At 36.0% G+C, this 9,140-nt stretch overlaps 2 protein-coding genes across 2 annotated transcripts; both read right to left on the bottom strand.

Annotated features, from left to right (window-relative positions):
- Positions 1–1,654: 1,654 nt before the first annotated feature.
- Positions 1,655–3,715, bottom strand: LOC107687102 (uncharacterized). Its single transcript, XM_016484282.1, has 7 exons — positions 3,581–3,715; positions 3,290–3,400; positions 3,064–3,209; positions 2,886–2,984; positions 2,592–2,788; positions 2,248–2,481; positions 1,655–2,128 (listed from the first exon to the last, which is right to left on the bottom strand). Exons 1-7 carry the CDS (start codon positions 3,713–3,715, stop codon positions 1,713–1,715), a joined length of 1,338 nt encoding a protein of 445 aa, XP_016339768.1. The 3' UTR covers positions 1,655–1,712.
- Positions 3,716–7,836: 4,121 nt separating this feature from the next.
- LOC107687101 (junction-mediating and -regulatory protein-like) lies at positions 7,837–8,917 on the bottom strand. Its single transcript, XM_016484281.1, has 3 exons — positions 8,686–8,917; positions 8,572–8,601; positions 7,837–8,483 (listed from the first exon to the last, which is right to left on the bottom strand). Exons 1-3 carry the CDS (start codon positions 8,746–8,748, stop codon positions 8,313–8,315), a joined length of 264 nt encoding a protein of 87 aa, XP_016339767.1. The 5' UTR covers positions 8,749–8,917; the 3' UTR covers positions 7,837–8,312.
- Between the last annotated feature and the right edge of the window lie 223 nt (positions 8,918–9,140).

Below are 9,140 nucleotides of genomic sequence, written 5' to 3'. Positions count from 1 at the left end.
TACTGTATATATTAAAAAACCACTTAAATTAACATGTTATACATGTTATAAGCAAGTCTTACATGCTAAAACATAAAAAAAATAAAAAAAATAAAATAAGAGTTATGAAGTACTTAGCAAAGCAAAAAATGGCATAATATTTTAAGTTTGGGTTCCCTATATGGCAAGTTGAGTCAAAATATATGCATTTTCACAACAACAACAATAATAATAATAATAATAATAATAATGTTGATAATACAGAATAAGAATAATACAACATAATAAAAAAAATTACTCAAATTTAAATGTTTTAAGCATTATATAAGTAAATCTTACATGCAAAGAAAACAATAATAAATAAATGAATGAAATTAAAATAAAAAAAGAATAAATGAAACAATAAAGTGATTACCAAATTAACAAACAAAGGAACATTTTTAGATTTTAACAGCTGTCCATGGCAATAAAATAGTCAAAATGTTAGACAACTAGCATTGGAAGGATTTATTTAATTTGTCCTTCTCCTGCTGCACAACCAGCTCCCTTCTTCTTCTTCTCTTTAAAGTTGTTTTAATTCTCTCTCCCAGGTAGGCTCGCAGTTCCTTGGTTCCCCGAGGGCTCCACCCAGGACTCCATAAACCATCTCTCTCACCGGTGTCTTTTATTACATCTGCCTTGTCTGAGAGGCCCTTGGTATCTGAATAATAATAAAACAAACAAACAAACAAACAAACAAACAAGTTAGCTCTCATGTCAAGCCAAAATTATATAAATATATATATACAGGATATATAGCTATGAAGCCTCAACGCACAATGGAAAGGAAAATGTAAACATACCAGTGATTTTCAGCCGGTCCATTTGAAGATCGAAGTACGCAGCTTGGAGTCCTGTCAGTTTCTCCTGCTTAGTACACTTCTGACTTGTGTAGGGCCTCAGTTTGACAACTAGTTCAGGTTCAAGGTCCTCTAAGGTCTGGGCCAGCTTACGTTTGTGCGACATGGGCCGTTGGGAATGGGATAAAAAACCTGAACAAGAAGCAGCTGGTGACTAAAAGAAGAGGGACAATCTAGGTTTCATGAAACTGGCAAAGTAAAGACTACTGAGAAAAGCACACTTGTTTAACAAATGTTTATTTAAAAAATATCCAGAACAACAACAATACTACTACTACTACTACTACTACTACTACTACTAATAATAATAATAATAATAATAAAAAGGATGACAACAAGAATAATAAAAAAAAACAATTAAATTAATGTTATAAATGTTATGAGCAAATCTTACATGCTAAATCAGAAAAATAAATAAACAAAATAAATAAATAAATAAAAGAGTAATAAAGTGATTAGCAAAGCAAAAATTGGCATAATATGTTAAGTTTGTGGTCTCTGTTTGACGACTTCAGTCAAAGTATATGCATTTTAACGACAATAATACTACTACTAATAATAATAATAAAACGATTAACAACAAGAATAAGAATAATACAAAATTTAAAAAATAAAATAAATAAAACACTTAGATTAACATAATGTAAACATCATATACGTAAATATTGCATGCAAAGAAAACAATAATAAGTAAACAAAGAAAAATAAATGAATAAATAAATTAACAAAGTGATTAGCAAATCAGCAAACAACAAAACATTTTAACAACTGTCCATGGCAATAAAAAAGTCTGAACTTTTCACAACTAGCTTAGGAGGGACCAGTTCAGACAGTTCAGTCATCGAGCCAGTCCAGATCTGCTCCTTCTCCTTGAAATGATTTCCTTGTCACTCCGTAATCATATAATATTTCTTCGTTTAGTTTAATGTCTCTTGTGGCAAGGAATAAAATGGTTTCAGCAGGCCCACTAGGTAGAGCCATTGTGAACCTCTGGGCATGCACATTAAAAAATTGTCTTGAGTGGTTTATTCTTCTTCCGAAGCAGTCTTTGTCCTGGTGACAGCTACAAGGGAACTGTTGTGCATCAATGCACAGGGGCTCCCCACCCTTTCCCCTAAAAAAAAAATTGTATGAGTGTTCCCCAGGAGCCAGAGCAGCCATCTTCTCCTCTCCCTCCCTTTTAGAGATGACAGTGCCATGGTAGTCGCAGATGATGTCGTTTTTGGAAAAAGGCATAGTTGTGATCACTCCTGTGGAGATAAGAGCAGACACTGGAGATATGGTATTTTCAGACAAGAAAATATCATTACCTTTGTGCAGAGACCCTTATTTGTGTTTACATTCAGAACCCGCTTTTACTATTAAGTACCTTTGCCTTTTATTTCAAACTGCTTGATAGCCAGCCCTTTCCACTTCTGATCTACGATAGACTTGATGATGGACATGTCATTTTCGATGCTGTGTCCTGTAGAGACTGGAGGTGCCCAAGCTTGTTGCACGTCAGCCACTGTTGGCTTATTGGTGGTCCAGTCAACCTGTGCATCGATGATCCTCTGAATTTTAGACTCCTGAGGTTTGGTACCCTTCCTATCCACTGACTGATCTGTCAAAGAGAAAGCGCATTGTAACCTAAAGCAGCCTACAAGACCAAATATCCATCACATGCCATGATGCAGTGCAAGAAAAACTAGAGAAATTAATTCAAAAACTTACCCAGCACATATCTGAGACGCAGCTGGTACTGAACATCCCTCCATTTGTGGTAATAACTACGATAGTTTTCAAACCCCGCCTCTGTTGCCTGTTGCTTGGTGGGAGCATTCCCATTTACTGTAACGGGGAATTTGTCCCTAAAGGCATCCCAGTATCTTAGTTTAAACACTGATGCACATATGGCCTGGATAGATGTGCTGGAAACAAAAGAAAAGGCTCAGTTATTTGCATGATGTCCCAAACATTTATAGATTCGCTGGGTTTACAAAAAGATAAATGTTACGGTCTGCTCACCCCTCCTGGGTAAGTGTTCCATGTTCTTCGGTAGAGGCAGCAGTACTGCTCTCACCACAAGTATGGAGCTCCTGCACCTGTTTCTGCAGGTGTTTATAACTGTGTGCAATAGCAACATGTATGAGAGACGTGAAATGAACAGTCAGCTGTTTATGTATGTCAGTGACAAAACACTTACGTTTGGAAAAGCCGTTTAACATCTGCCATAGGATTGGCCAGTGGTGCGCCAGACGCAGAAAGGAAAAACTTGCCTTTGTCGTCCGTTTCCTGGGCTTGTTTGTGTAAGTAGTCAGTGCGGATCATTGTAAAGTACACATTAAAATACTGTTGGGGGGGGTTAAAGATTACTTTCTAATCATTTCAGAGATGCTGGGTATTTGAACACTGTATAACTATTGACTTACTTCTTCTTCTTCCCTGCTTAGCGTGAAGCTGAGTTGTTCCAGAGCACTTTTGGGAGTGAGGTGAATACAGGACCCATCACTCACTTCTTCCCTAGCAATCCACTGCTCCACCTGTAATAAAGTAAGTCAAAGCAACCTTTTGATCTGGTGAAGAGGTCATTAATTATATGTACTGTGTGTGAAACGGGAGGTCTAAGTATGACCACTTACTGGGTGTGTTTGAGATTTATCTGCAGCTTCAAATCTCATAATGTACAGAAATACAGATGTACGCTGCGGACTGAGCATTACCGTGAAATCAATCACAGATTTGGCGCTTTGCTGGTGTCGCAGGATCATCGTGGCCACGCAGTAGTGACGGAGGGATGTTTTCCTGCTGGATGACACCACTTTGTTTTTGTGGAGTCTGCTGACTATGTCCGCCATCTCTTCCCTCACAAGGGTGAGTTGCTGTAACCTAATATGATATTGTGATAAAAAATGCAAGTCAGTGCACAAATAGTGATGAAAACACACAACTACAATATATTCAATATTATGATAACTGAAGGATGATGGCCTAAATAACAATGTTTATGAGCAGTTCTGAAATACAAAGCAGCAAGAAATCATATGTGACCCTGGACCACAAAACCAGTCATAAGGGTCAATTTTTCGAAATTGAGACCTGGTCAGTATCTGAAAGCTGAATAAATAAGCTTTCCATTGATGAGTGGTTTGTTAGGATAGGACAATGTTTGGCCGAGATACAACTATTTGAAAATCTGGAATCTGAGGGTGCAAAATATTCTAAATATTCTAAAACAAAATCTAAATATTGAGAAAATCTGCTTTAAAGTCGTCAAAATGAAGTTCTTAGCAATGCATATTACTAATGAAAAATTAAGTTTTGATATATTTACAGTAGGAAATTTACAAAATATTTTCATGAAGCATGATCTTTACTTAATGTCCTAATAATTTTTGGCATAAAATAAAAATCAATAATTTTGACCCATACAATGTATTTTTGCCTATTGCTACAAATATACCCCAGCGACTTAAGAATGATTTTGTGGTCCAGGGTCACATATGGTCGTGTAACTTACCGCTCCTGTAACCGAGCTTGCTCCGATTGTGGTTGACCCACTATGAAAAATCCCTTTTTTTTAAAGTACTCAGCCAGCAAATGACAGGATGAGTCCTTTTGCAAATGTCCAATAACCTCCGTAAAGTTCAAAACTCTTCCTTCCATTACCCACTTCTTGTGAGATTCTACAGCCCTCATTTTTTCTTTCTCTATTTCCTCAGGTCCATCGTCTGTCATACAAGACCTCTTTAGATGATCAGAGATGTCATATTGAGGTTTGCAGCACAGAAGGCAGTACACTAAGTTTTCACCTGGATGGCTCCTGCAAAAATGTACAAAGAAAAAAATTAAAGGACACGATATTTACATTTTGCTTCTCCTGTTGTCTCAGATATCACAGTTAAATGGTTACCGTTGCTGGTATTTATTTATTTACCAATATAATTTCTTAGTTATGAGATGCTAACAAAATATACACTGACAGATGCCAATACTGCTCCCCATGGAGGAGCTAATAAACAAGCACAATGAGTGACAAAATGTCACTACCAGAGCAATAAATCTCCATTGCATCCAGGGCTGGACTGAGGTTAACATTTGGCCCTGGACAAATCCAGCCCATCCGGCCCACAAGTTGTGAAGCCCTGTGAATGTTTTGCTGTGTTATGTGGGGTAAATAAATGACTTAATAAAACAGGACACAAACAGATAATGACAGATGTTAATGAATCTCTCTGCAAATGCAACAAACTTAATAATGCATTTTTATCACACAGAAACAAGACTTGACAGTAAAGCGTTAATTTTGAGCTAGAATGCAGAATATTTAACACTATTAAATTATGTCATCCTTTCCTCACCCTCATTACTAAACCATTTTGGTTACCCTTGATCTCTACCGGACAAACAAATTCTTGAATTTCTCAAATTACTGTAATGTTTGAAACACATGTTGAGTTCAATAACAATTTTATTTTTTTGGGTGAACTAACATTTGTAAATAGTTAAATTGTGCTGTATAAAACACTTATATTTATCTTTAATCAGGCTCTTACCGAATTAACATTTTACTTCAATTAAAATTAATTAGAACTGAACATTTGAAGAAAAATAAGTTACTAAAGCTACTCTTTTATTTTCTCATTTGTCCTAATGAAATTTAACGTAGTTCTTGCATAGAATCCAGAATTTAACTGACTAATATTAGTAAGATGGAGGGGGTATGTGGTTTTTAAAATAAATAATAAGTAATAATAAATTATGGAATTTGTAATAAAAAAATGCAGAAACTACAAAATCAACTTCTATAAAATATTCCCCAATATTTGATATAAGTAATAACAGTAAATTTATAATAAAACATTTCTGACAAAACACTATAGGCTATTTGTACAGTGTTAATAACTGCAGGCTAAATGGTGCACAAGCTTGTAATTATGTATTGGCATTTTCCAATTTACCTCATCATGCAGTTTATGCAGGAATGACCCAGAGCTCCCGATGCAAAAGAGTTTCATTTAAACATAACTAAATCTCAAATTAAACATTTAATACAATTCAGCAGTTAATGTTAATCCACTTACATGGTGCTTAGAATCAGAAACTGTTGCTTCCAGTAGTTGTTGTAATTTCCTCAGCTCAGCTCAGGATCTTGACAAATCTGTCAGTGGCCACTGATTGTATGACTGCCCTCCCTTCTTGCTGCATTGACACTTTCAGGGTTAGGGTGTGGATAGGGTCTGGGGGAGCCATAGAGGTTGGGGTTAGACTTAGAATTTGGGATAGCTGGTCCAGTGAGAAGTCACTCTTCAAGTATGTTGTATTGATAGTCTTCCTATGGCAACTTTTAGTCTGAACCTTTTCAGTGTTACTGTGAAAATTCAGAGATTACTATTCAAGTGGTCCACTTTAGATTTTGATACATCGGCCACCTAATGAAACCCACAGTCTGTCTATCTATCTATCTATCTATCTATCTATCTATCTATCTACTCATCAATCTATCTATCTATCTATCTATCTATCTCTAGCAACACACAATTTTTTGTTATCCTGTGGCTCTCTCTAGTGGGCAACATTAGTATGACAGCTTTCATTTCTTCAGGGTATCTAGATGGTACATAATTTGGGTTAAGTTAACTGGACAAATGATCTAGAAGGACTTTGAAAAAGTAGGTTTAACAGAAAACTCAAAAAGGTGTTATAATTGTATGCATTGCAAAAAAAAAATAATATTTATATTGGATTTATAATAATAAAAACCAACACAAACGCTGCAGGCAGTGGAAATCATAATCATCAGAGGCAATTACTTCTCAAATGACAAATGCCGCTGTACTAACATTACTAAAATTGTAAGAGATTATTTATTTGTTTGTTGTTGTTGTTGTTTTACAATTACTAGATGGATGTCAACCGTTTCTATTGTACAAGAATGCACACTCTTCAGGCCCCTGTATCAGAAAACCCCCAAGACTCTGATGCTGATCTCGGTGATGTTGATGACCCAATAGAGCAGTGGTTCTCAAACCTGTCCTGGAGTACCTCCAGCCCTGCACATTTTGTGTCTCCCTCATCTATCACACCTGATTCAACTCATCAGCTCATTATTGGAGACTGCAAGACCTGAAGTGGGTGTGTCAGATAGAGGGAGACATACAAAATGTGCAGAGCTGGGGGTACTTCATGGAGAGGTTTGAGAACCACTGCAATAGAGGATCCGGATTATCACCCCATCCGAGAAGAGGTAGCTGGTGACAGTTCTTTTGAGTCCCTGGATGAAGATGATGCTCCCTCGACAAGCACATCCTCTACAATGCTTCCATGTAAGAAAAGGAAAACACACTCTAAAAACAGTTTCCTTGAAGGAGCCAGAGGATACCTGCACTGCACAGCATTGCTGGTTTACAAAGAAATGTTAATTTATCTAAAAAAAGAACGAAAAAAAATCCTGTTGCGCTACCACAATTGACGGCGTGTTTCTTGAATCATAAAAGCCTAAAATTCCATTATATTACTATCTTTTGCTATTTTTTATAGAATGTAATGTCTTTGGTTTTGTTACTTTTAGTTATTTGTGTTATTTATTTTTGTTTATTGTTAAAAAACAAGAAAACATATAATTTCTTGTGTTAAAATGAAAACCTGAAATATTTCATGGCATATTTAAATAAAGAAGATTCGATATACAAAACTATTTTATTTTGATTATGTTTTAAAATAAATTTGTATTATAGTTCATATTTTCCGATTTTCGTAGTATGTGAATGAATTCCGGTATTTTTATCATACAGTGACATATCAACCGTTTGGTAGAGGCCGATATTTGACCACTAATTTGACCTTAATTGCATCAGCATAGCTGTGATAGGCAATTTGGTTCTTTCTCATTATTTGACTTAATAGGAGCATATACAGGCTAAACAAGAGCGGTGCAAGAATTGAGCCTTGTGGGACTCCGCATGTCATGGATGTCCACTTAGACTTGTGCTCTCCTATACTCACATAATAACCTCTCCCTTCTAAGTATGACCTGTAGGGTTCCAGCACCTTCTGTGAATATCTGTGAGTCTTTTTGCACAACTGTAATTAATCTATCCAGCAAGTATATCACCAATAATAACATTAATATTTAATCATGTATAGGGACCCCCAAGAACTTCCTCATGGCACATTGTTCACATTTACAAAAAAAATAATAATAATAACAACAATAATAATAAATAAAAAATAAGAAGAAATCAGTTTAAATTGTCTCTGGTTTTCTTTACAGAGAAATCTGTGTGTAGACCAGTGATAATTTTATATGATCAATAATAATGAGAGAAGGACACCATAATGATCTTTAAGTTTAAAAATATATATATTTATTAAAAATCTTCTTCATCATCGGCAAAATACTGCAGAGAGGGAGGAAAAAGAACATTACCAAAACAGTGGCAGCTACACTTGAGTTTAAGATGCTACATCTAATACTCCCATTACATCTTCTAGATCCTCCTGAAGAGGTAAAATGGGAAGAGGTGGAGGAGGAGGTGGAGGTGGAGGTGGATGAGGAGGGAAAAGAGGAGGAAGATTGGGGCCCTGCTGGACCCACTCGTCAGCGGAGGAGGTGTGCTCACTGTCCTGCAGAACAACACAACTCAACAGATTGTCAAACTGCACATCATATTATAGTCGCAGTGTAAAGGCATATGCACAAAGCTCAACTTACTGTACGGCTTATTAGTTCAGTGGTCGCTGTCTAGAAATAAAGGCAATTTAAAAAAATAAATATAAAGGATTTTATTAGCCTTTTATTTTATGCAGCATTTTTCTTTGTACTTACATCACTGAACCCAGGGCTGTCCACGCCACTGTCCGGCGGATGCATCTCTGTGGATGTAATCATTTTAAAAATAGAGTTCTTATTTACAACTAACTACAGGTGTGAACATTTGAAAGCAAATTATGACATAATGAATGCAAGTGGGAAAAAAATTATTCACTGGGGTGTAAAGTTTGTTTATTGTTGAATCATGTTAACATGTAAATGAAGAACTGCAGTAATGGATATCTGTTTGGCCTACAGACCCTCTGATGTACCAACACTACAAGTGATTCGTGGAAACTTTACAACTGGTTTAATTCAACATCCTATACGCTCCTCTCCAGCAGACAGCAAAGGTCTAAAAGAACCATTTTTTAAAAGAAGTTTCTCTCTCTCTCTCTCTCTCTTTCATTCTTTAGTAATTACAAATATTTAAATACGCGTGCATTCATGTGCATCTTTAGTGCATTGGT

This window comes from Sinocyclocheilus anshuiensis, unplaced genomic scaffold, assembly GCF_001515605.1.
Source record: "Sinocyclocheilus anshuiensis isolate Anshui unplaced genomic scaffold, SAMN03320099.WGS_v1.1 scaffold3194, whole genome shotgun sequence".
Classification (NCBI taxonomy): Eukaryota; Metazoa; Chordata; class Actinopteri; order Cypriniformes; family Cyprinidae; genus Sinocyclocheilus; species Sinocyclocheilus anshuiensis.
The sequence above is the reverse complement of the archived record's forward strand: the minus strand, read 5'-3'. Positions and strand labels throughout refer to the sequence as shown.